Source organism: Papaver somniferum, chromosome 2 (genome assembly GCF_003573695.1).
Source record: "Papaver somniferum cultivar HN1 chromosome 2, ASM357369v1, whole genome shotgun sequence".
Lineage (NCBI taxonomy): Eukaryota > Viridiplantae > Streptophyta > Magnoliopsida > Ranunculales > Papaveraceae > Papaver > Papaver somniferum.
Window position 1 is genome coordinate 39,045,686 of NC_039359.1, and position 26,027 is coordinate 39,071,712.

Consider the following 26,027-nt stretch of genomic DNA (forward strand, 5'->3'; position numbering starts at 1 on the left):
ACTTCAGATAAATACTTAGGTTTTCCTATTTTACTTGGGAAATCGAAAAAAAGCTCTTTTAGTTTTATCCAAGCTCTTATGAAAACAGATTCCAAGGCTGGTGTTGTAAAACTCTAAACCAAGCTGCTAGAACAACATTGGTCAAATCAGTTCTAAATTCTATTCCTGCTCACTACATGAGTAACTTTAGGCTGCCGAAAAATATAATTAACAAGTTAGACTCAACTCAAAGAAGATTTTGATGGGGTCATAAATCTAATAAAGGTTTGACGGAGCCAGAATTTTTTTTTTCCAAGGAGGGATAATTTACAATACATATATTTTAGGTGGGTTTGAATATGGTAGCATGGAATTCTCTTTGTAGTTCTAAAACTGAATGTGGATTGGGTTTTAGGAACTTAGAGACATTTAACATTGCTTTAATTACTAAGTTGGCCTGGAGACTATACACAGAGGAGGACAAACCTTGGATACAAATAATGAAAGCTAATTACTCTCCATATTGTAGCTTTCTTCATCTTCAAGAGTCCCCTTACAACTCCTCGTGGATCTGGAAAGGTCTAGAAGTTGGGCTCCACTATGTGAGAAAGTTTCATAGATGGGATGTTAGGGGTGGAACTAAAAATTTGGTTTGGTTTGATAAATGGGTTATCGGCTTAGATACTCCTCCAAAACCAAATGATACTTTGCAAGAACCAGCTAAAATAGTTTATGTGTCTGACTTAATGTTGGAACATCCAAGAAGGTGGAATTCTCAACTGGTTCAAGATCTTTTTACAGCAGAAACAACAGAAGCAATACTAAGAATGCATCTAGTTCAATATGGTATAGACAAGCTCCTTTGGGAACCAAGTAGGAATAGGGAATTTTTAATTAAAAAAACTTATAAAGCTTTAACAAATCTGACAACTAGGGCAGATCAAAGAAGGATAAATGATTCTAATGTTAACTGGCGACAGTCGCGGAAATCAAAAGCTCCACATAAAGTCAAGTTATTCATTTGGAAATGCCTTAGTAATGTTGTGCTTACTAGAGTTAAACTCAGCAGTTATAAAAGCAACATAGAAACCTTGTGTCCTGGATGCCATCAAGCAGAAGAAACACTTCAACATATGCTAATTGAATGTGATCATTCTCGGTCGGTTTGGTTAGCTTTGAATGTCAATGTATCAGTGTTACAAAACCAGCAGACTGAAGTTACAGACTGGATATCTAGCCGGTTTCATGCCTTTCCTAATTCAAATTCAGTGGATAGGAATTACTGGATTTTAACTCTTATGGTTACTGCTTGGTTTCTATGGAAGAATAGATGTTCAAAAGTTTTTGAAAACAAAAATCTGCTCTTCACAGTTCATTCTATTAAAAAAACATGGTAAACTAATGTGATGTGGAGAACTCTTTGATGCAGCAGAAATTGTGTCAGCCTTGGTCTCCCCCACCAGCTCAAGAATTTAAGATTAACACGGATGCTTCTTTTGATTATATTACCTCAAACTTTGGAATTGGTCTGATAATTCGTGATTCAAAAGGTAAATGCTGGGGCATCAGGGGCAAATACTTCAACGGAGGAATAGATCCAGAACGAGCTGAATGTCTAGCCATGAAGGAAGCAATACTATGGGCTAGAGAGTGCAGAAGTGACTTTAGAAAGTGACAGTTTGAATGTAATTAGTTCTATCAAGAATGCCAATCCTTCAGTTCAGTGGATTATCCAAGGAATTATAAATGAAATAAGGCATATGTCATCTTCTGTTTCTTGTTTTAATGTAAACCATGTTAAAAGAACAACTAACAATGCTGCCCATGTAATAGCTAAAACATCTAGAGCTGACAGAGCTTCTTTTGATTACAGTTGTAACATGCCTGAAAAATTAAGTAAAATTATCAGGGATGATCAATCAAAGTGTCAGCTTAAGTTAAATCAACTTAAGTAATGAGTGGTGTTTTGCATCAAAAAAAAAAAAATGTGGCCCTAAATTAATTTTTGGTTTTTTATTTCTAGAATTTAACTTTCTAAGCGCTATCCAATTAGGAGTATTAAGATACCAGAAGCGGAAATTAATATTCCGAAACAATATCCAGTTAGGAGTATTGCTTCACAAAAGTTTATACCAATTGAAGTCATTTTTGTATGAGAGGTGCTAGACACGCCGAGGAACACATCGGAAAGGTCACCGAAAGGGCATCTATATGCTCCTTGTCAAACTCTAAACATTGGGATGGGTAGAGGTTAGGTGGGTCCAGCTATTTTTGTTTCTGCTCGGTGTATTCTTAGGGATAAGCCCGAAGTGTATCTAGCTTTTCTGTTTCTGTATACCGAAACTAACTTTGGACTTTTTTATTTTTAATAGTCGAAACTATTGCGGCTTGTTGTGTCATGTGTTTAGCCCGTGTGAGTGCTTCCAGATTCGGACCCTATGGGCTGTTAAAAGCCCTTTGGAAGAGAATGTATTCGCAATTGACTAGTCAGACGCGGAAGCATCAACTTGCCAAAAGAACATAATCCCATGCCCCATCTCTCTCTTTTTGAAGATTCTCAATTAGGCTAGGGTGATTCTCAATTAGGCTAGGGTTTTATAATTGTGCTGCAGAAGGGGAAAGAGAGACAACCAACCAAGGGAAGAAGAAGAAGAAAATGGAAGGATGGGATCCAAATACGAAATCAGCACTGACAAAAATCCCTCTATTGACAACAAAAGCAGGTCCAAGAGATGGAGCAGCTTGGACAGCAAGATTGAAAGAAGAATACAAATCATTGATAGCATATACAGGTATGAATAAATCTAATGATAATGATTGGTTTAGGATTTCAGCTGCTAATCCTGAAGGGACAAGATGGGTTGGTAAATGTTGGTATGTTCATAATCTGTTGAAATATGAATTTGATCTTCAATTTGATATTCCTGTTACTTATCCATCTACCGCTCCTGAACTTGAACTTCCGCAACTTGATGGAAAAACCCACAAGGTAATAATGACTCCATGTCTCTCGCACTTTGTTGAATTCTTTGTTTTTTTTTTGTTTTTTTTTGTTATCTAATTTTCTGGGTTTTTTTCCTATATCTTCAGATGTATAGAGGTGGTAAGATTTGTTTGACTGTTCACTTCAAGCCACTTTGGGCAAAAAATTGGTGAGTGGGATTATCTTAATTACTTGGTTCCCCTAGTGCATGAAGGTTGTTGTTTTTGAATTGGATGGTTTTACTCTTAAGTTCTCAGTTTGTTTGTGAATTTGTTGCGTTTTGAAGTATTTTTGTTTAATGACATGTTGAATTTCTTGTTTTCTGATGCTGCAATTCTTTGTTGCTGTAATAGTTTGACCTCAAGCTTGTTTGAGATTGCCTAGCAGTAGAAGTGATAGTGTTTTTTATTTTTTAATCCTCTAGTTTGGCTGGATGAAATTTGGGACTCTGAATTGGTATACTAATTCAATTATTAGATGGGAAATATACTTTCACGAAATTTCTAGATTCTGAATGATTTAGATGTCAGTCTGATTCTGTAGGATTGTGATGTTGGAGGAAAGTTCATTTGATCGGTTGTTGGTAAGTTGGTTAAATTGCAGTGTTTTGTGGATACCTCTACATTATGATTTGGAATAGCGTAACAGACAAAAACCTAGGACTCCGTAGAAGGAAAATGAGAGGTAAACTGTAGGAGAAGTGTCTTGCATAAATCACAAACGCACATGGTGCTCTAGCTTGAGCTTCATACCCCTGAAAGGATGTGTAGGATCTCAGAAACCCACCACAATGACTAGGGGTCAAGGGAACCTATTGTTGTGTGATTTCTTTTACATTGCTATCATAGAATGTTAGAATGTCGATCCATTTTTCTCTTCTTAATCTTGCATCTGCGCTGTCTGTTATCCTGGGCAAAGCATATGTTGGATGAGTACGTAATATTTTTTCGTTATCAAGAAAAATACCCTTCACTCATGCATAGTTTAAATGACATCTAGGTTCAGACTTGAAAGCTTATTTTCTATTGACCATGGTATTGTATTGGTTTTCATTTTCTACATATGGCATTCCCTCCTTGATCATCCATTTGATATCAGATTCTTTCTTCTTTGCAGTCCTCGGTTTGGTATTGCACATGCTCTTTGTCTAGGTCTTGCTCCGTGGCTTGCAGCAGAGATTCCTATACTCGTCGACTCTGGCATGATCAAGCACAAGGATGATGCTTCATCCTCTGGTGAATCATAGTATTTCGTCTGGTACTAAAACTGCAATGATCACAATCAACTTAAAAAGTCCCTTTACCTACATGAGAAATAAATAAATGTCGATGTGCATTATCGGGATCTATCTCCCTTTGAAACAATATTATGTATTAAGCCAGTATTCCAAAGTAATGTCTTTTTAGACTTTTTACTCTTCTTACATTCATCGCCGAGTTGCTGATTTTTAGGTTGCATATGGGTATTTCATAGAAGTCAGCTGGGAATGCATCTTTGGTTGCACCTAGTCTTGAACACAATCCATATAGTACCTGCGCATTTTGTTATCACAAAACTCGATGTCCATTAGTTGCCTTGATGCCTAGAAATTTCTTTTCTTATCACAAAATTGCTACCGTTTTCAGTGGCCCCTGGGTTTTATTAGCCTTACAATTCTTACTGCAAGCAAAACATGATAACCAGTCATCATGATGCAGGGTTCTTGCTCTGGGTTTGGCATAAAAATGCAAATGATCGGATCAGTTAATTTATTTCATCAATAAATATACAGAAGAATGTACAAATGTATGGCCACGTCCAAGTTACAAACTCTATCAGCAACTTCCGGTGCCCATTTACAACAGAAACAAAATAAACTCATTCCGGTGCCCATTTACTACAGAAACAACAAAATAAACTCATTTAGGATCTTCCTAAAACTGTTGATAGCCCTGTAAAACAAAAACATTTATGTACCAAATAATTTTGTTTACTGGAAAAATACAACAAAGATCCTAAGATCGATCAATTGTGGTTGGTATTTTATTTTCTTCTTTATCTTTGTTAGACGCACCGTCATCTACATCCAACTCACAGTATGTTACACCTTTTCCATCTTCAGCATCCTCAGATACATCTGTAATAGATTTAGGGTAAGTTAGACCAGACATGGCCCGTATGTCTGATGGTTCATCTGAAATGTAAGGTGGCTCTGTCTCCGTCTGTTCTTGGTTCTGCTGCTTCTGTGTTCCTTTTTTAAGCGGGATTGATGAGTTAGTTGTTCTGGAACCCATCAAGTCCGTAACTCTTACCTGATACAAATCAAACAGTGCCTTCTCCGGTTAGTATCGTTCTAAAAAATATACAACTGAAAGATAGTCGTCATTGTTTACTAAGTATATGGAACTTTTCCTAGAAAATGACTTCATTTGCAGATGGTGATTCCTCAGAAGTTGCAATTATAGGTTTTCTATAGTTGTAATTACTGTACAATCAAAAATTTGACTCGTTCGTCACACAATTACCTGTATAGGCTTCATGACACCAAATTCTCGGTCAACATCTCGGCTCAAATCGTCTTGAGCTTGAAGTTCCATGGAATCTCGAACAATGTTACTCAAAAAGTTCACGTCATCTGACATGATGCCGAGCCCTTTCAATAATTTAGATCCCAGTTGGAGACTGGTCTGGAAACATAAATCAGTTAATATGCAGTGAAGAGAGAATTAACAAGCTTAAGAACCACCAAGAAGAAAGGAAAGACAGATTTGTTTGCTACCTCTGCATTTTCGAGAATGGCGTCTGTTGCACCTGCTTTCTTCAATTCTATGAGATGCGCAGAATCCTGTGCTCTGGCATATATTGGGATCTGTTTCAATTTTAGAGAAATTATAAGTGTTTTCACTTTTCAATAGATAACTGCAGACCTCACAGGTTGACACAAGCTGTCCTGAGATAATGCTATTTTACAATGGGGTTTCTAAGGCCTTTACACCTTCAGTTTGCTTATCTAGAATTAATCTTACTTCAAGAAAGCATTAAGCATTGTAATTAACTGGCCTCTAATAAGTATGTAGCTCTGGGCAACAAAAAGAGTTTCCAGTACCGCTGGGAAGGCAAGGCGAATTCTTTGAACAGAGTCAACGGTCTTTTGTTTTCCTGTATACATAACCATCACAGCTTTTGGAGTAGAAATGCCAGCTGATTGCAAAACAGCTGGACGCGATCCATCGCCGTATAGGATTGGGAATCCCATTTTCCGTTGATTCTGCACAAGAAAATCTTGTATACAAATCTTAATATAAAAGAGTAGTCTCCCAAGAATGGGTTGGCAATACAAGAACATGCGGATTTCAGAAAAACAAGAACACATGTACATCAAGTTTCAACATTATGCAACTCAACTGGATAGATATCTAAGTTCATGGAAACAAGAAAATGGAGTCTCGAACATCATATTTAAATTTGAAGGATAACAGCATTATTAGAATTTTTTTGCTCTCACCTTAACCACTCGAGGATCAATATCAAAAGCTACGTAAGGCCACCCCACAAGGTCTCCATACATTTCAGATGCCAATGGTGTTGATAAGAAATTTGCAAGAACCTATGTGGGAAAAAGATTAAAAGCCTTGAATATGGAAAATAAAAGCACTAGTCAAATTCACAAGCTAGTTTAGCATAAATAACTTTTGTACCTGACCCATTTGTCCAAATCCTAAAATTACGACAGGTTCAGTAACATTGAAGTCCACTTCAGCAACTTTCTGATGAGACCAAACAATTGCATCTCAGAGTATATACCAATTTGGTGTTCGGGGAAACAAAAATGAGGAAACTCAAACGCAGTGAGTATTAATTTTCACATGATAAGCCTAGATTTCTCCAAAATATTATGCTTCCTGAATATATGTTATTTTAGATACATACATCCTTCGCGTCAAGCTTCTCATCAAGGAAATCAGAAGCTTTCCTTCCAAGATCATTGAGCAGGGGAGTTAACGCCATTGACAAGACAACGACAATTATGAGCAATTTGTTCAGCTCAAGCGGCAGTACTCCAAGCCTACACAATAAAACAATTATGAGACAAACACACTAAAACTTGGTATTGATTGATTGATCAGCGAGTACATTTACTATCCAGGGATTGCTGCTTATTTCTGACAGACCTATTTGCCAGCGAGAATACCACAAATCCAAACTCTCCCCCTTGGGAAAGAAGTAATCCTGTCCGAATACTTTCTTGCCAAGTTAGTCCGAAACGGGGGCCAAGCGCTGTTATAATGAATGTCTTGATGGCGATCAGACCTGCCAAGAGCGAAAGTATATTTGGCCATTCTCGGATCAGAACCTGCATCACAGATAACCACGAAAGAACACATATTAATTAAGTTTGGGAGGTATATAGCTCATTTTATAGGAAGACACGCTACGCATAATCTTTGTTTTGTAATGAAATCAACCTCAAAGAAGAGTTGGAGGACATTTTTTCTTCTCCCACATCAGTAGCAGAAAGGCCCACTTTTATGCGCATGTGTATTATCTAACGGATTTTATTAACAATTTTCCACATTCGTATGCGCTGACAGTTATCTACTTGAACAGTAGATCCTAATAAGTGGAAGTCCTGAAACGAAGGGTCCGAGGCACCTAGTTGACTCAAAGTCCGAAGATGTCAAAAGGGAAATACGTCACCCTTCAGTATACCACAGATAATGCAGAGGCACGGTGTTAAACTTTCAAAGTTTGTGGTGGTTTATATTCGACTCCCCTATAGCTGCTGCAGAAAAATGGACAATTCACTACACATATGGATAGGATAGTCCGATATAACCTATGCTCTCTTTTATGATTCTCACTTCTTCACATTTTAATAGCTAAATTTGTAATAAAGACATAAACAAAATGCACGAGAACAAGAAAATGAGATCTTGTACACATAACAACATGCATATGGAGTTGTATAATACCTGCGTGTCAATGGACGTCCCTGTTGTCACAAAAAACAACCCAAGAAGTAACCCTCTAAAAGGTCTTATATCAGCTTCAATCTGCGTCCTAAAATTTGTCTCTGCTAGAAGTGCCCCAGCCAAAAAGGCTCCTAGCTGTACAGTGAAAACCAGTTCTAAGTTATTTCCACATGTAAACATGTTTATCCTATATTCCCTTCCAGATAAACATATTGCTAACCGTGTCACTGAAGCCCAACTTTTGGGTAAGAAGTGAAGTCCCAGCCACTGTAAGCAAACAGAGAGCAACAAAAGCTTCTGAGCTCCTTGTTTCTGCAACCACCTGTAATAAAAAAATGTGACCTGAATATCTCGTATGAAGAGTCTTGACCAACGTTTATGTGTGCAGCTAACTAAGTAAGGTGTACGAACTTCAAATATACGCCGGAGAACTAATTTCCCTCCAAGAGAAAGCAAACCAAGTCCTAGTAAAGCTTTCAAGCTTTCAGCAGCAAGCTGCGGCAAAATGCTTTCCCCTACCAGATTCTACATATACCAAAAAAATAACATCAGATTGTGTGGTTTAACTGACGAATATGAAGAGCAAGCAAGGGGTACCATAGAGCAAAAAGGTATTCAGTTCTTTATCAAATAATAACAAAGAAGTAATAGCTCAGTGTACATAGATTTTATTCTGCAAAATGTTTATGTTGAGGGTTGGTGGTGACTTCGGTGAAAAAGAAACGGTTTGATGGTCACACCTGAAAAATGAAGAGAGACTCCTATTCTGGTCACCAAATATATTGGATAAGAAATACAGTGCATTTGTTTGCTGAGGTTTCATAACCAACTAGAAGCTGTAGAAGAATGTGTTTGGATGATAATGCTGCTCTAGATGAACGGCAAGTCTAGGAAGCGGAATCATGAACGATGGTGAAGTAGATTTGAGGAACTAGTAATCCAAATTAGATGACTAAGCTCACTTAGAAATTGCGAACTAACGTGGTCACAGTTCAACTGCTACTAAACAAGACTGTCTCATGAAATAACCAATATTACAAATAAGAGAACAGAAGAGGAATAAGTGAAATGGAGTTCTAAACGGCATAATATGCTCATGTTAATGTACACTGAATATATCTATCTATCTATCTATCTATCTGCACCAATAGTTCAGTTAGGTGACATTACTAGCACGTAGTTTGCATACCTGAGTCTCTAGCACTGGAAGGATGACTAAGAGAGGAACAACAGCTATATCCTGCAAATATCAACAAGTTGGTTCGCAAACAGTCATTGACTTGTTGTTTTATAATTCAGCACTTTGCATCATCCATAACTCAATCTAGAAATATAATTAACAAACAAGAATGAATGTATTTATTTTGGCAAGAACCTGCAGCAAAAGTATTCCCAGAGTTGCTGAGCCGAATCTTGTTGGGAGCTCACCTCTTTCTGCAAGAAGCTATAAAGTGAATACAGTGAGATATCTATACAAGAGATACAGCTAATCTTGCTCACATTATTACTATCTCTGCAATATAAGTGAATGAAAAGATATCTATGTTAATATGGATGGACAACTTTGGATCAAAATAATCATGATCAAGGAATATGTCGTGATCTTCTGACTGAAGCAGAAGGTTGAAGATGCATACAGTACTCTGGATCTACCGGCATCTATTGTAATCTCAATTTTGTCAGTTGGTATTTCTGCTTCTTCCACGGTGATGCATAAAGAGAAATAAGAATAAACATAAAGGCAGTCATTCCCCTTCCAGCGAAAAATTGATAGTGCTTTCATATCCCGAAAATCATTGCCAGCGGGCTAAGTTAAACTGAACATTAATTGCTTTACAAAATCAATCTCACTGGCTGAATCTATATACCTGAAGCACGAAAGCAGAAGACGACAATGAGAGAGCAGCCCCAATCACTATAGCTTCATCGATTGTTCTGATATTGACCTGTATTTTTTACAAACCATGGTAAGTGAAAAAATATGTGTCATAGTTCGTCACAACTATCAAAAAAGAAATTTTAAGGTGCAACACCTTAATGCAGTAGCATGCACGACCTTCTGTCTAAGACAACTAATTAACCACATATGATGACGCCTGTCCTCGAGAAGTATTAATCATTCGACATCAGTAGCAGAAAACATAAAAAGATCCCGTACCTGGTCCAATGGTTTGGAGGTTTGATGTCAAGGTGGGTATCTAGTATCTATTATTCATATTCCAAAAAACTCACAACTTTCACACGACAACTCATATTAATACATATTAAAAATACACGCACAAAAAATGGACACTCTGACGCAGGTGTATGTCTATCACTTATTGCCTGAACTCAGCAGATTATATCACACATCCATTATAATTTTCCTCTGCCAACCTACAAAACTTTTAACTAGTCCGAAGAGACTTTATAGAATTGCTTGCTTCTTGCTGTTATCTTATTCAAAGATCCCAGTTCTATGATGCTTTACAAATTGGGAAATATCATTCTAGAGAGGATAGTTCTATCTTACCAGATCCGATCTCGAGTGGAATAGAAACTGTAAAATTTGTGTTCCAATAGCCCCATTTGGTGGAAGTTCAAATGATGTAAAAGCAAGGGTAGACAGGACAACCTTCACATTAAAAGTAAAAAAAAAAAGAGATAAGAGAATGTTTTAAGTTAAGAAACTCGCAAAAAATGATGGAAGAAGATATTAGCTTATTTCTTCACATACACACGAAAGCTCTCAAAGGCAAAAATTCTTAAACAAATTGTGAGCACATAAATCAAGGTAACCTTTTCAGAAAACCAACAACAAGTTAATCTAACCAATCTTCAAGCAGCATTCTCAGTATTTCTGATCTAGATGAGCTAAAGTGAAACAGGCCTAACGCGTGCAAGGCCAGTAGTATCAACTTGTGCATAATTCTAGTCCACACTACAATTAGTAGTTAAGATATGATATACCTGCGACAATCCCATCCCAAAGGCAAATTTCGCAAGGGCTTTTAACCTTGCAAACGAAAGCTCCAAACCCATCTCAAATAGCTGAAAAAAACGTCATAACAAAATTCACATGCTTCATAATAGGATTTGATAATATGAAGAATATTATGGAGATAATCCCGTTTTGAGGAGGTTTAGTTTTCGAAATGAAGAGATCCACAAAAGATTAAACCATGTAAGGGTAAAAACTATGAAAGAACTTTAACTCACCAGGAAAAGAATTCCCCATTCTGAAAGAACCTTGACATCTGTGAGGTTTCTAATTAAGCCAAACTGATTCAACACAACTCCAGCAAAAAAGAAACCAAGAATCTGCAAATTAAAAACAGTGATATATTGAGGGATGTGCAATTATAAACAGAACTTACAACTTCAAACCATGATAATTTGAAATTGTGATGGATGATTTAAGGGGCCGAAACGCTGTATACGTGTAACCGAATTTTGACGGACCAGAAACTAAGATTGGGTAATATTGTGTGGGTTATATTGATGATGATGGATCATGCACATGAACAAACCATGTAAGACAATTCAAGAGCACATACCAGTGTGAAGTGTCTGCTCATAGTTACAAGAAAAACACAAAGAAAAAATTTGGAAAGGTTAAAGCTGGCTTACGGGGCTAGATTTAATGAGCTTGAATGCAGGAACAATCAGAACAGTCACGCCCAGGAACGTTAAAGTGTCGAATCCTAAATCATTAATGACATCAACAGCACTGGCGACATCATATTGAGCACATATCTTGAATTTTTCCTTCTGGACCTTTTTAAGGCGTCGGCAACTATAACTACCTCTCCTACCAAAAACATATGGAGTTAAAAATGCTATGCCCCCAGAGCTACTCCCTGGGATAAATGAGGAATGATTCTTTCTGTTGTTTATTTTGTACGACAGATGACCAACTTGCTGGTTATAAGAAGATTGGACATAAAAGGAATGCCTGCTCGAACTTGAAAAGGCCTTAGGGTATTTCCTCGTCAAGCTAATTTGATCCATAGTGGCATGCCCCTGCAAGATATAAATCAGCATTTGTAAGAACAGATATGTCCTGAAGCACGGGGAATAACATGGAAAACAATATCATATCAAATTTCTTGCGGGACAAAGTAAATCCATATGTATGTACAGGTTACATAAGAATACAGCTACCATGAATTAGTACTACCTGCCTCCTTCACTTACATTGTCAATACCAAATACATTAATAAGCTAATAGACTCCACCTGCTCTGCACGATTTGCTGCCAAAAATTAATATGGCATTTTTGCTGCTTGCAAAGTTGGTCTCCATCCAACTCAAAGCCAGTTGGCTCTTGAGTGAATTGCCCCACTATCACTATAAGCAGGATAGGCTCTCAATGTCATCATGTCGAATTTTCTATTCTCAACTCTGGTTGTACAATATTGAGATGCAACACCAATTAAGAGAAGCCAACAAAATCTAAGCCGGGTTAGTAAATCTCAAGAATTATTAGAGTGCAAAGGCAGGTTAGGAGCTGGAAATATCTAGCCTTGGGAAATCGGTTCTCTCAATAGTTCTTATTCGGTTAAGACTATAGGGAAATGTTCTCATTTGTTATCACTCAAGCATCAAGTAGAGTTGACTCCTCGTCAAGTAAGAGTGAGATCCAATAGCTTTCCTCACCCTGAGTTGTGTAAGTGAAAGTGGTGGTGTGAGAGAGTGGAATGCACGAGTGTTTAGTGAGCAAGTGTGTCTGGAGCTTAAGTATGCAATAGAAATTTTGCAATGAGTTAAATAAACTGTTGCTGTGCCGAAATTCTTCCCTAATCTCTACTCATTGTCAAGAGTTGTTAGCAAAGCTTCCGCACATTAGACTCTACATACAACACCTTAGTTTATGATTTCCTGTACCACATTTGACATATCTACATACTAGACTGAGATTTTTTCAGACACCAAAACACAGTAAAGAAGTATTGCTCAACCCCTCCACAGACATAACCTGAGCTAATCCAAGTATTCAAGAAGTGAACTTAAAACAATAGAAGAAAATCAATGATCCTTTACAAAGAAGTTGAAAATTTACCTCAAGAAATTGTGGAGAAGCCAATGAAGCTGCCATAGCTCCAAGCAATATGTTGTTGCCAAATCCTCGAATGGACTGAATATAATCACTGATTAGAAACAACTACTTCAGAATCGAATTGTTTATTACTGAAGCTACAATATTTCATTTTTCAAGGAAAAATGAAGAGCATTTGTTCCTTGTTTGAATACCCTAAAACAAAAAGAGGATGAAATCGGTAGAATTGTAATATGTATATTCAAATTTGTATGGGTGGAAGAGAAGGGAGAGAGTAGACCACATGTTTTTAGTGTTGTTTGAGAGAAACGTTAAGACTTGGGAAGCTTGCGTGGAGAAAATTCGAACAGACTTTATTTTGTTTTTTTCTTCCAGAGAAAACTGTGTTGAGTTTAACGTCCAATGAAAATGGGCGCCTGTTATTCTTTTGCGGATAATGTGATAACGACCATGTTATTAAAAATTTAAATGCTTCAAAAACAAAAATTAAAAATTTAAAGAGGGAGTTTCACTCACTTTTATTCTCACACTATCACTATTTGGAATGTGTTTTTTTTGAGAATTAACATCTAAACTGCGATCGATTTGAAGTTAATATTATACGATATGCTATTCTCACAAAGATCAATATTGTACTTATCAAAAATGATTTTCGAAGTAGTAGATGTTAGTGTTATATGTCTCGAAATATGCCCATTGTTGATAAGTATATAGAGTTTTGTAAGAGGAACATATACCTAAAATATTAACTTCAAATCTCTCATGAGATAATGTGAGAATTACATTATATTTATTGAGAGAGATCGTTTCACACTTTTATTCTCACGCTATTTCACTATTTAAAGGTTCTTTTTATGTGAATAAAAACCAAATTGTATAAGATGCTAGTATTTTGGTGGTTTGTTTCTTTTACAAATCTCTACATACCTGTAGAAAATGAATGCATTCCAAAATATTAAACCTCACAATCTACCAATCTTACTTTAATAACCCATTTCCAAAGTAGTAGATAAAGGTGTTATACATCTAGGAATACACCTATTTTTTTCCTAGCATTTTTAAGGGCGACCCCAAAAGAATTAGGGGCAACACAAAAGACAAAAAATGGTCACCCAAACGTAAAATTTAGACATCCCTTATCTCCTTTTTTTTAATGGTCAAAGGTAGATAACTTTATAATCGGGAAGTTAATCCACAATCGGGAATCAATTTAGTTTATATAACTTCCTAATATAAAGTATCCCCGAAATAAAATCCTTTATCTTTTGAAGAACGCGCGATTGAGGGATATATGAAAAAGACAAAAACAGGATCCAAATATCAAATCAGGGTCATCCCTTATCTAAGTATTTTATGTAATTACTAATCTACTCCTCTCTAATCAGGATTAGTGATTAATAATAATTAGTAAAATCTTAAGATTTTTGATAAATGATTAGTATGTGTTATTATTTGTGTTTGGGTGAGAGTAGAAGGAGGGAAAGAAAATTTGAGAGGGAAATTATCTTGGTGAAAATGGAGGATGATTGTGAAGAGAGAATTAATGCTGCTGAATCTTTAGCTCAACTACAACAAGGAGCATATCTTGAATCTTCAGTCAATGAAAACAACTCACAATTGCAAGTTTTTGTGGAACCAACACCTTTGGAACATGAATTTTATGAAGTGTTTCGTGAAGAACCAATCCAAGAGAGTAAACTAGCTCAACATATAAACACTCCCAAGATCCATTTTTCTGTTGAAGGGGTACTTGATCTTGGCCACGTTGAATCGCCGATGCACTTGTATCCAAGATAACAAACCACGAACAAATCTAAAGAAAGAAACACTATAAAATACAATCGTTATCCTTACGTTAGACGTTTATTTTCTCATATATACTCCCACCGTCCCGCTATTAAGTGACCTAGTTCAAGTTTGCACAATTTTAAGGCAAGCAAGGGAAAAGAGTATATTTAAGCATTTTTTACAATTATACGCTTATGGATAATAACTAGCGAAATTTTGAAATGATTTATCTCTCAAACTACACCAAGGATGTTCGCAAACTTCATACCATTGAAAAGCATTTTAAAACACCTATGTAACGAATATAAACATGCCTATCAAATTATGCATATTTCTTATATTTCTTATAATCAATTAAAAGGATAATTTAGAAATATCTCCTTGTTTAGTGATATATGTCACTTAATAGTGAGACAAAATCTAAAAGTAAATAGGTCACTTAATAGTGGGAGGGAGGGAGTATATTCTTAAAACAGGTGGTTATCTAAATTTTTTTAGGCAATATTTAAATGCAAAAATAATTTAGGATGATTTTTAATTTAAAGTACCAACTTTATTCTTCCATAGAGAATCTACTCATTTTCTGTATTTTAATTAATATTTAAGGTTCTTGTTCGTCATTGGGTTGGGTTATAAATTGGTTTTGAAAATGCGTAGGTATTAAAAATACCACCAACTTTTTCGTTCGGCAACCTACATGGAAAATACCTAATACAATTCCAAGTAGACCAACTTAATGATCCTTGACAATATGTAAATAAAGTTTATATCTATACCTCTTCTCAATCAGTTTATATAAGACAATGATCCCGTGAACCTTATTTTAAGAAGAGTACGTGGACGATATCAAAAATCAATATCCAAGATCAATCTAGTCGTATCCAAATAATCCAATTGGAATTTTGCCAAGTAATTAAACTTGTTATATATGTTTCAAGATACAAATTCTACAACAAGACTCGTAATCGATTATAATTAGATGGACGTATCTAATAAGATTAAATACGTACAACTTGCGTAAACCCAATTATAAAGATAAACAATATAATGAGGAAAAGGAAAAACACAAGACACTGGAAGTTTTGTTTACGCGGAAACCGCAATTGTAGAAAAACCTGGGACCTCGTCCGGATTTGAATACTTAGTTGTATTAACCAACTTCAGATATTATCCTACTATCAGACTTCGGACTGGAATGTATATGAGACCGAAGCAACCCTTCAAGCAATTTAGTTATAATCGCGGTTCTTACGTCATTTAAACCTCGCCAGGCTCTACATACTTGATTCCCTTAGATGAGGTTCTTTACAACCTAAGAGATGTTCCAGCCTCAGTGAAGACTTTTAATACCAATCTTCCTCTAACAAATAAGCCTATTTGATTTTCATTTAGATCGAGATATTAAGATGTGGAAATTTGTTTGCAATATACAAGCCAGCAAACCTCACAAATCCGGAACTTACGAATCCTAAAGTGCATCCTAGATTCTTAACCACCTCTCAAGAACAATCTTCAAAAGATCACTTAAGATCAATTTTCAGATATCTATCTTGAGGAATCACAAAGTCTGAGACGAAGAGAACTTTGCGATTTCTATTTATCTTGCCTGAAAGAGAATATGAAAACCTCGATAACAGAAAAGAAAGATCAGGATACACGAACTATGAAGGTACAGATAGTCGTACCTAGCTTCACGAACCCCAAAGAGAAGTCTTTAGTCTTATACCTAATTATGTTTCCTAGAGGAAACATATGTTCATAGAGGACGACTCTAGCTATCAACTAGGACACAAAGTGTCAGGGATTAAATTTTCCAGTTGAAAGAGCATCTCTATTTATTGATTTTCAAGACTGAGGGTTGCTTAGAATTCAAGCTAAGATAACTTGAGAATCAAGCAAACACTTTAGGTCATGTATAATGACTGGTTAAAAATAGTATTTAGTTTACTTGCTTTGCTGCTACTGTTTGTTTTTATACCAGATATTGGGAACTATTTAACTTTGACTTTTCATGCTAGTAATAGACTAGTATTATATTGTGAAGAACGCGTTATTTGACGTGAATCCAGCTCCCTTTTTCAATCCAAATAGGAGTTGCGTTACTATGGTTTGGCAAATATGCCATGTGAACAATAAGAAAATTGATATTCATTAAAGCACCTAAAATTTTAATCATGATGCAATGTTTAAGTGATCAATGAAGTCTTAGGAGTGTTTAAGAGAGTCATAGCAATGTTAAACATATTTAAAAAATAACTCCTTGAGCATCTACTAGATTTTACTGGCACAATTGGTGGGACGGTTCGTGAACCATAAATCTAGTCACGAGTCAAGGAGCTACGGTTCGTGAACCGGGTTCGCCAACCCTTACTCGGCTCGAGAACTCAGATGTACATTGTTCGCGAACTGGGTTCACCAACCGTACTTGGTTTATAAACTTAGATGGACACAGTTCACCAACCAGATTCGCCAACCTTAAGCCTTTTATACCAACACCAAAAAAATTAGTTCCCATGGTTCGTGCCAACTGAACTTGTGGTTTGCGAACTGGTTCGCCAACCTTCCCTGTATTACTGAAATCAGATATCCATGACTTGCAACTGGTTTTCCAACCTACCCTAAACATAAATATCAAAAGTTCATAAATTAATCTCTTATGATGTTTGAAACATTCCCAAATGACAAAATCACTTATATTTGCCGATTTTCAGTTAGTCCACAAATTAATTCTCAAACAATAAATTGTTTCAAACTAATATTGTTAATGACCTTTGAACATCTATGCTAGAATCATATTTCGACATGTTTAACGATACAAGCTTGACTCAAAATTTCTCTTTTGTAAATCTACTAGAAGTCATACGACAGTCTCAATAGATAGAATGATAAGTTAGTGAGTAAAATAGAATAGTTCAGTCTTCACATACCTGATATAGAAGTTCTTCAAATGTCTTCGTAGATCTTCAGTCATCAGGGGTGATGTCTCATACTCAACTATCAATTTTTAACTTAGTCCGAGCCTTGACTTAGTAGACTAGAAACTAAAAAACAGTTTTGATCATCTAACATTGATAACAAGCTTGAGATAGCAAAACTTGTGGGGTTCAACCGAGCATTACTTCAAAAGGTTTTAATCTTCAAATTCAAAAACTAATCACTACTATTTAATGGTTTGGGAATTCTTGATCCTGACAAAATACAACATATACCAATAACCGATAGCTCGATCTCCACTTATGAGATTGATCTCCATCAATTGATACCCAGATAATGACATATATCAATTCTAGGTCGTAAAGATTACTTGACGAGAAAGTTTGAATGATATCATCAGCATGAATCAAGGCATGGAAGCTAAGGACATAAATTTAATTTTATAGTTCACTGCCTTAAGATAACCACTTTGTATTTAATATAACAACCCACTTTTAAAAACAAGTGAGATATCTTCTCATTTCTTCTCTAACTTATTATTTCTAGAGTTTTCTCTCTACTGAGAGAAACCATGTAAAACTTTATCTCTTTAAATCCAAACCTCCATCAATGGAAAATAACCTAAAACCTTAATGGACGTAGGTCATTCATGACTGAACCACATAAATGATTGTCTTCTTTACCTTTATATAATTTAACTTCTAACCATTAACCCTAACCTTATGAAGATTCCGAAAGAAGAAAACACATATTCAATTCTCTAACCCATAACATGAACCATGATAAGCTAAACCTCCTTCATTCCCTCGAAGTTCGTCGAATCGTTAATATCCACCTTCTCCAAGACAACCTTATTGACACACTCATATGACCTTTCACCAAGTATGGAAGATACACCATGATATTCGGATACGAGTGCTTAATCAACACATTGGATCAATTGCATCAAAACACCTTACCAACGACTAAGTTCCTGCACTTTCATGTCCCCAAAATTTTTAGATTTTCTTGTGCAACAAAGGCCTCACGAACCTATAAATTTTAAACCATATTCACCTCACCGACTCAATATTTTTCCACATTACCATTTTGATCCTGAAACTGCTGGCCACATACTCCTTCACTGTTAAGTTGTTATAGCCACATGGAACATTCTCCTAATGGGGCTACCGAATCACTCACACACAGTTCAGAAACTACCCAACATTTTGACCCGCGCACAACAATCGCACAAATTCTACAAATAAAGCCACACTCCCCTATCAGTGTTTCTTTTTGCTTCTTTTTTTGGTCCTTATGGATAGCCAAGATTGAATTCATATATCTTCAAAAGCAGCCAAACCCAGGAAACATAACACAAATAACTCTCACCCTTGAACAAAAATTTCCTTAGGCTCAGAAAAACCTCCCTCCTGTATTTCTTGAAATGCTAGCTCATGTAAACCCTACAAATGGAGCACGATCGTCTACAAAAATTTGGTGGGATAGATCAAACTAGCATATACTAGATCAAGGTCAATATGGATGGAGCTGTGTGAGGACACCCTAAAATAACATGAGCAATATTCAAATGCATAGATGCGGCATCTAGAACCATGCTAGCGGTAGGGCAACCGTTGGAATCACCACTACCATGACAGTCGAATCCTTGGCCATGCTCATAGTATCAAACAGGGCAAACGAATGGAGCTGGCAAAAAGTTCAGTTTAAAATTGACTCGGAAAAATTTAGTTCTATTTCTAACTTCAGACGCAGAACCACCATGTTACATTTCGGGAATGATCATGAACATCAAGCCGAACATGAGTCAAATCCCATCGTGCACCGTCTAGCATAACTACAGGGAAGGAAATCAAGCGACGCATGGACTAGCGAATTTTGCTGCGCCTGTTGGGAAACTTCTCAACGTCGATATGGGATCCCACAACCCCATTTTTTCATTGACCTAATTATATCAGGCGACTCTTCGGGTAAATTATACTCTTAAGTAATTGCTACTTGATTATTAATAGAATTTCATACTTCAGAAAAATAAAATAAAAATAATTTAAAGCTATATTTACAATAACAATAAATATTGGTTGGGTATATTTTCTTTCTGGCTACAGTTCCATGTCGTTTATGCTTTTCCACGTTGAGGTATCTGTTTGGACCATTTACATTAAGTGGGCTAAACAACTCTTCAACCCATTTGCATTAAGTAGGCTAAAAAGTTCTTCAATCCATTCATATTGAGTGGGCTCAATAACTCTTCAGCCCAAGTAAGAATTTTTTTGGTTCATGGGTTGATGTCTAAGCCCACTGGAAGCTACTAACCTAATTTGTTAGCTTCTAAAGACCAGGTAAACATTCAAAACCTGGAGGTTGTTGATCCCCAGAAAAAGGAGGGATTAGTTAGAGACCAGGTACATTCAAACCCTGGAGGTTACAGATCCTCAGAAAAAGGGGGGGAAACAGAAGAAGACCAGGTATAACCTGGAGGTTATAGATCCTAAAAAATAAGGAAATCAGTTTTGACCAGGATGAACCTGGAGCGCATTTTGTCCAGATACATAGTCAAAATGTATCTAGACGGAAACTGGGCTGGATACAATTCCTCCACTACCTATAAATAGAATAGGGATTTCAACTAGAGAAGTACACATTTTCTAATCATTTTCTCTCCATAAAACCTTCTTAGAGCTTTTACTCATTGAGGCATCGGAGTGTCTTTTGCAGGTACCCGCCACTTTCACCTATCAACAATTATTGAAGATAAGGAGCCGATTCAACAAGTAGCAGAATCTCTTCATCTAAGGTGAGTGTATCACGAAGAATATTTTTGAGTCATCTAACGGCTTAAATTTCATCTTCATACACGAATCTCGAGGATTGTTGTAGAAACACTTTTGCTACAACATCTTTTGGCGTCGTTGCCTGGGAGAGAAGGATTCTTCAAAAACAAACATATCAAGATTCATGGCAACATCACGGGCAAATCCAAATGATGGGAATGTCAATATCGACATCAGAGTCCGAGGGAATCATAGCGACGTCGATCACCCATTTCAGGAAGGAGTCGAAACGTCACCAGCAACAACAGCGTCAAGGTGTCCCTTATCCCCAAGGGATAAGTAGAGGAAATCGATGGGTACGTATCTAAACTCCACCTTTAAGTGATGCTGCCAATCTTAATGTATCTCCTAGGGGTGGTAACCAATCCTAAACCAATATGCTAAACTCGCGTCCGAACTCCCTCGCCAATAGGGGCCTTCGTTTGGCCTCGCGTATTGTGCTAGCCGATAGGGCAGTGGAAACACCCGTAGATTTGACTTTGCGAGAAAGATCGCAAGAGTTAGATAAAGAAAACACACTACTGAAAGAGACCACAAACTAGTAGCACCCAGCATTAAGAAAGTGTCACTCCGCACCAACATGCACGACCTTCACATGAGGATTGGCGAGCACGAAAGGGTCGGAATGATCGCGACAGGAGACATAGATCACCCGAAAGGCAGGCTACTAAGGATCGTGGGCCGAATCACCGCTACGAAAGCAATCGCTTCATCGAAGAAGCGTTGAGACAAACTGGACCAAGTAACTGGCAGAACAACAGGCGTGAAAGGGAGACTCCCCCTGCCATTCGCCTAGGGTGGAAGCCCTTCTCTTATGTGATAGAGGAATATTTGAACATGCCTGAGTGTGATTGGAATGAAAGTAGTCGAAAGAAGAAAGCTAGGCGGGAGGAAAACCAATCGCCTGCCCCACGTCCTTGTTCCTCTGCTAACACCGCACCCTTGCAGCCTCGTCGCAACCTCCTGAGGATGTGAGTGCCAGCCCGACTCCTTCATTCGTGGATCATTTGAGGAGTCTAGGGGTTAGTCTTCCCTCGGGGTCCGGTTGGGTGTCGCCGCGCCTTCGTGTAACATCAGTTCACCCCCTTAGGGATGAAATCGTTCGTGGGAGGGGGCAGCCCCCAGTATCTCCTAGTGACGTGTTGCAATCGATGAACCCTTCTGGATCTAGCCGGTCAGTTTTGGTGGGTCCTCATCCCACGTGGCATTAACTGTTGATGATCCTACAGGTGATTCCCTATTTAATACGTGTTTGTTTTTGGTATTACTCTCTCTTTGCCTTTCTCTCGTTTTCTTTCTTATAAATTTAAGTTGTCTTTGCAATGGTGCTCATTTCTCATTTGTCAGGTTCCGCTGGTAGCTCTGAATCGTCTTCTAGTTCCTCTGAATCTCGTCCTAAGGCTGCTGATACTACGTTGGGTTTGTCGATTCCCGAGGTTGGTTTTCCTTTTTTTTTTTCGTTTCCCCCCACCCCCTTTTTTTTGACATGATGTCGCTGGTATTATGATATGGGTAAGAAACGAAAAGAAACCACAAGGCCCGATATGGATGGTACCAGGCGCGTGATCCCCAGCGGCGAGGAATCCACTAAGCGAACTAAAGTGGATGGCGGCGACTCGTCCATTCACTCGGAGAAGCATGCCAATGCTCCTACGATTGATATACCAACTTCCTGCTGTAACGGAATATTCCGAGGATGTACGGTTTCGTTTTCCTTTGGTAGTGAGCGCTACCGAGGCTGGGGTAGACCCTGCTACCCATACTCTGGTTCACGGCTTTTGGGTGCCGACATTTTATGCTTCCGCTTACAGGGATATTGTTGAGCATGGTGGCGGTCATATGGCGAAAGAGGGTCTCTTGGCTGTTCCCTTTTTGTGCTACATGACTAGAAACTTCTTGGAGGTCGCGGACTGCCTTACTCGTGTGGGCGGTGATCCTATTGACGCAACAACCTTACGCATCTGGGAGGCTGTTGTGCAATCTGAACTTAATGTTAAGTTCCCAGTGCAGTGGTTAGAGGAGTTGCTGGTGAAGGGCCGGAATGATCCTCGTGGTCGGCTTACGATTCAAATTTCTCAGTTGGAGGAGGAGTTGAAGAGTCGCTCAGGGACAACTTCAAGCAAGAATGAGGCATTGAATTTATTGCTTGCTGATGTCGAAACGGCTACTGATGAGGTGTTGCGGGCAGAAGCCGCTGAGGCAACTGTTCGAGCTGCACTTGAGGAGAAACGTCAAGAGCTAAAGCGACTTTGATCAGCTTGAAGCGCTCCATCCCTGTGCCACTTCTTTGTCTTCCTTTGTTTGGATTGCTCTTAAAGCACCGTGATTGTTGTTTGTCTGTCTTTTATGTTGTGGGATATTATGGTATTTGACTATTTCATTAGCGTATTTATTGGGTACGCCGATCGTTAGATGATTATACTTCTTCCCTTCATGATCATATTTATTATTAGGATCTTATATATATGTTTAACCGGGTAAGCCAAACATTGTCAATTGTACCTAATCCCTGCCAATTTACTCAGCGGGGTATTGCTCGTAGTAGGTAAGAACGATACGCGTCTGTTTATTCGGTGAAACACGCCAGGTATCCCTGGGATCCAGATGCGCTTTGTCAGCCGATTAGCCATCTTGAGTGTTTTCAAGGGATTCTTACGGTTTGGTGGTCGATCAGGCGCCTTTGGCATGGCCATGGCCCTTGTATATCCACTGGTCGATCAGTCGTTTTTTAGAGGGCGAGCGAGGAGAAGCCATGCCTATTCTTTTATTTTAGTTCAAGGGGGTTGAGAAAATATACGAGGGCCTTCAGCTTCTTTTGGTTCCTTTGTGCAACGCCTGTCGACTAGGCGCCTTTGACGTTCCGGAGACTTATGTGGGACTTTTGTGAATTTGTCAGTTAATTGGGCGCCTTCGGCTTTCCAGGACCTTTTGTTAGTCAACCTAGCGCCTTTGGCATTCCCAAAACCTTTTGTGAATTTGTCAGTCGATCGGGCGCCTTTTGATTTTCGAGACCTTTTGTCAGTCAACGAGGCACCTTTGGCATTCCCAGGACCTTTGTGAATTTGTCAGTCGATCGGGCGCCTTTGTCTTTCCGAGACCTTTTATCAGTCAATCGGGCGGCTTTGGAATTCCCAGGACCTTTTGTGAGTTTGTCAGTCGATCGGGCGCCTTTGGCTTTCCGAGACCTTTTGTCAGTCGACTAGGCGCCTTTGGCATTCCCATGACCTTTTGTGAATTTGTCAGTCGATCGGGCGCCTTTGGCTTTCCGAGACGTTTTGTCAGTCGACCAGGCGCCCTTTGGCATTCCCAAGACCTTTTGTGAATTTGTCAGTCGATCGGGCGCCTTTGGCTTTCCGAGACCTTTTGTCAGTCGACCAGGCACCTTTGGCATTCCCAGTGGATTTGTCAGTCGATCGGGCGCCTTTGGCTTTCCGAGACCTTTTGTCAGTCGACCAGGCGCCTTTGGCATTCCCGGGACCTTTTGTGAATTTTTCAGTCGATCGGGCGCCTTTGGATTTCCGAGACCTTTTGTCAGTGTACCAGGCGCCTTTGGCATTCCCAGGACCCTTTGTGAATTTTTCAGTCAATCGGGCGCCTTTGGCTTTCCGAGACTTTTTGTCAGACGACCAGGCTCCTTTGGCATTCCCAGGACCTTTTGTGAAGTTGTCATTCGATCGGGCGCCTTTGGCTTTCCGAGACCTTTTTTCAGTCGACCAGGCGCCTTTGGCATTCAAAGGACCTTTTGTGAATTTGTCAGTCGATCGGGCGCCTTTGGCTTTCCGAGATCTTTTATCAGTCGACCAGGCGCCTTTGGCATTCCCAGAAGATTTTGTGAATTTGTCATTCAATCTGGCGCCTTCGGCTTTCCGAGACCTTTTGTCAGTCGACCAGGCGCCTTTGGCGTTCCCAGGACCTTTTGATATATTTGCTCGTCAAAATTTGAGAAAGAAGAATTTCTTACTAAACAGAAGTGTTTACAACTTGCGGGTCCGTATTCCGCATCTTTTCTCTCTTTTTTTTTTAGGGTTAGTGGCGAGGGAACGGTTCGTATGTAATTGTTTGTCTTGTTGTCTCGAGTTCTCCAGCTGTCCGTTTGCGTTCGAATATGCTCTGAATGGCGAAACATTCCTCCGTCGGGTGCCCCATCCTTCGGTGATAGTGGCAGTACTTGGCCGAGTTTTTATCCATCTTATTGATATCCACTTTGGTCGGGGGTAGCTGAATTTCTCCTTCGGCGATCCATTGATTCAAGAATCTAATTGCGCGTTCTTTGCCGCAAGGAAGAGGGGGCGGCGTTTTATAATCGCGTCTACTTCCCCCGTTTCTCCCTCGGCTTCTGCCATCAATCTGTGGTTGGTCTCTATTTTCCTTGCTAATATTAGGTATTACATTGCGTGGGGCTCCTGACGCGGTACTGACCGTAATGCGCCAAGCAGAATCTATGGGTGCCTCTTCTATGCAATCGACGATCCTCTCAGCTTCTTCTTCTAATTCCACGAACGTATGGAATCTGAAATTGATTAAGATCCCTTTAAAAGTTAGGATCATTCCTTATACGCATATTTCGACAAGCGCCTCCTCGTTGATTTTTTCATGGAAGTCCAATATCAAGCGTCGGAACCGTGAAATGTATTTTCCTACTTCCTCACCTATTCGTTGCCCACTCTTGCTCAGATCTATCGTCGTGATCTTCCTTTTAGCCGAGTAAAACTTCCCGAGAAAGAGCGCAGACAGAGTTTTCCAGGAGTCCACACTTTCCTCCTTTAGGATGTCATACCAAGTGAACGTTATGCCCGTGAGTGACTTAGGGAATTCTTTCAGGCATAGTTTTCCATCAGTATCCTTGTCGTTCATTGCTTATAGGAATCGGCTGAGGTGCTCTCGCGCATTCCCTTGGACTTCATACATTTTGAACTTCGAAGATGTGTAATCTTTGGGGTATGCATATTCCCGGACGTGCCCGGGATATGGGTTATTCACGCGGCAATGATTATCCTCTTTTACCACGTGATAGTTTTGTTCCAGGTACTCGGCTATTTATTTTTGCGATGTTACTGTCGTCTTGTGATGAGTGCTAAAAAGTGCATATTTCTATATATTTTTCTTGGCATTTAACTCATCTTTTGTGCATTAATTCTACATTTTATCCCATATTCTGTATTTTCATTGTTTTCAAGAATAAATATTTTTATTAATTAATTTTGCATTTTTAGGTAATAAATAAAGTTTGGATGAATAGCGGAGCGAAAAGAGCAGAAAAGTAGTGAAAAGCCGGGAGGAATTACACAAGGAAGCCGCGAAGAATGTTGTGCACAAGACCAAAAGGCTAGAAGTGGGCTTGAAGAGGAAGAATTGTTCTTAAAGAAGATATGGGCTTGGCATACCCAATGCCCAAAACCCTCACCCAAGTCCATTTCCTATATCCATACCCGTTTCCCTTTCTAGCCGTCAGATTGGATCATCTCAGCATCCTACGGTCGCAGCATCGCCATTACATCAAAGTCTGAAGATCCTGTCTA

General features: G+C 38.6%; 2 protein-coding genes across 2 annotated transcripts; one reads left to right on the plus strand and one right to left on the minus strand.

Moving 5' to 3' along the window:
- The first annotated feature begins 2,479 nt into the window (after positions 1–2,479).
- Positions 2,480–4,385, plus strand: LOC113347411 (ubiquitin-fold modifier-conjugating enzyme 1). The gene is made up of 3 exons (XM_026591059.1): positions 2,480–2,968; positions 3,070–3,131; positions 4,079–4,385. Exons 1-3 carry the CDS (start codon positions 2,636–2,638, stop codon positions 4,206–4,208), a joined length of 525 nt encoding a protein of 174 aa, XP_026446844.1. The 5' UTR covers positions 2,480–2,635; the 3' UTR covers positions 4,209–4,385.
- Positions 4,386–4,681: 296 nt separating this feature from the next.
- On the minus strand, positions 4,682–13,206 carry LOC113347412 (K(+) efflux antiporter 3, chloroplastic-like). The gene is made up of 19 exons (XM_026591060.1): positions 12,956–13,206; positions 11,524–11,916; positions 11,113–11,214; positions 10,864–10,944; positions 10,427–10,528; positions 9,783–9,860; positions 9,290–9,358; positions 9,104–9,154; positions 8,326–8,439; positions 8,135–8,236; positions 7,915–8,049; positions 7,114–7,295; positions 6,872–7,007; positions 6,640–6,708; positions 6,447–6,548; positions 6,048–6,209; positions 5,721–5,810; positions 5,467–5,628; positions 4,682–5,253 (listed from the first exon to the last, which is right to left on the minus strand). Exons 1-19 carry the CDS (start codon positions 12,989–12,991, stop codon positions 4,957–4,959), a joined length of 2,463 nt encoding a protein of 820 aa, XP_026446845.1. The 5' UTR covers positions 12,992–13,206; the 3' UTR covers positions 4,682–4,956.
- Between the last annotated feature and the right edge of the window lie 12,821 nt (positions 13,207–26,027).

Excerpts from the sequence above, each read along its gene's own strand:
- LOC113347412 (XM_026591060.1), bottom strand. The coding sequence starts at position 12,991 with ATGGCAGCTTCATTGGCTTCTCCACAATTTCTTGAG. Across the intron at positions 11,917-12,955 it reads CTTCTCCACAATTTCTTGAG|GGGCATGCCACTATGGATCA; the intron begins GTAAATTTTCAA and ends TATATCTTGCAG. Across the intron at positions 5,629-5,720 it reads CCATTCTCGAAAATGCAGAG|ACCAGTCTCCAACTGGGATC; the intron begins GTAGCAAACAAA and ends TTATGTTTCCAG.
- LOC113347411 (XM_026591059.1), top strand. The coding sequence starts at position 2,636 with ATGGAAGGATGGGATCCAAATACGAAATCAGCACTGACAAAAATCCCT. Across the intron at positions 2,969-3,069 it reads TTGATGGAAAAACCCACAAG|ATGTATAGAGGTGGTAAGAT; the intron begins GTAATAATGACT and ends CTATATCTTCAG. Across the intron at positions 3,132-4,078 it reads CCACTTTGGGCAAAAAATTG|TCCTCGGTTTGGTATTGCAC; the intron begins GTGAGTGGGATT and ends TCTTCTTTGCAG.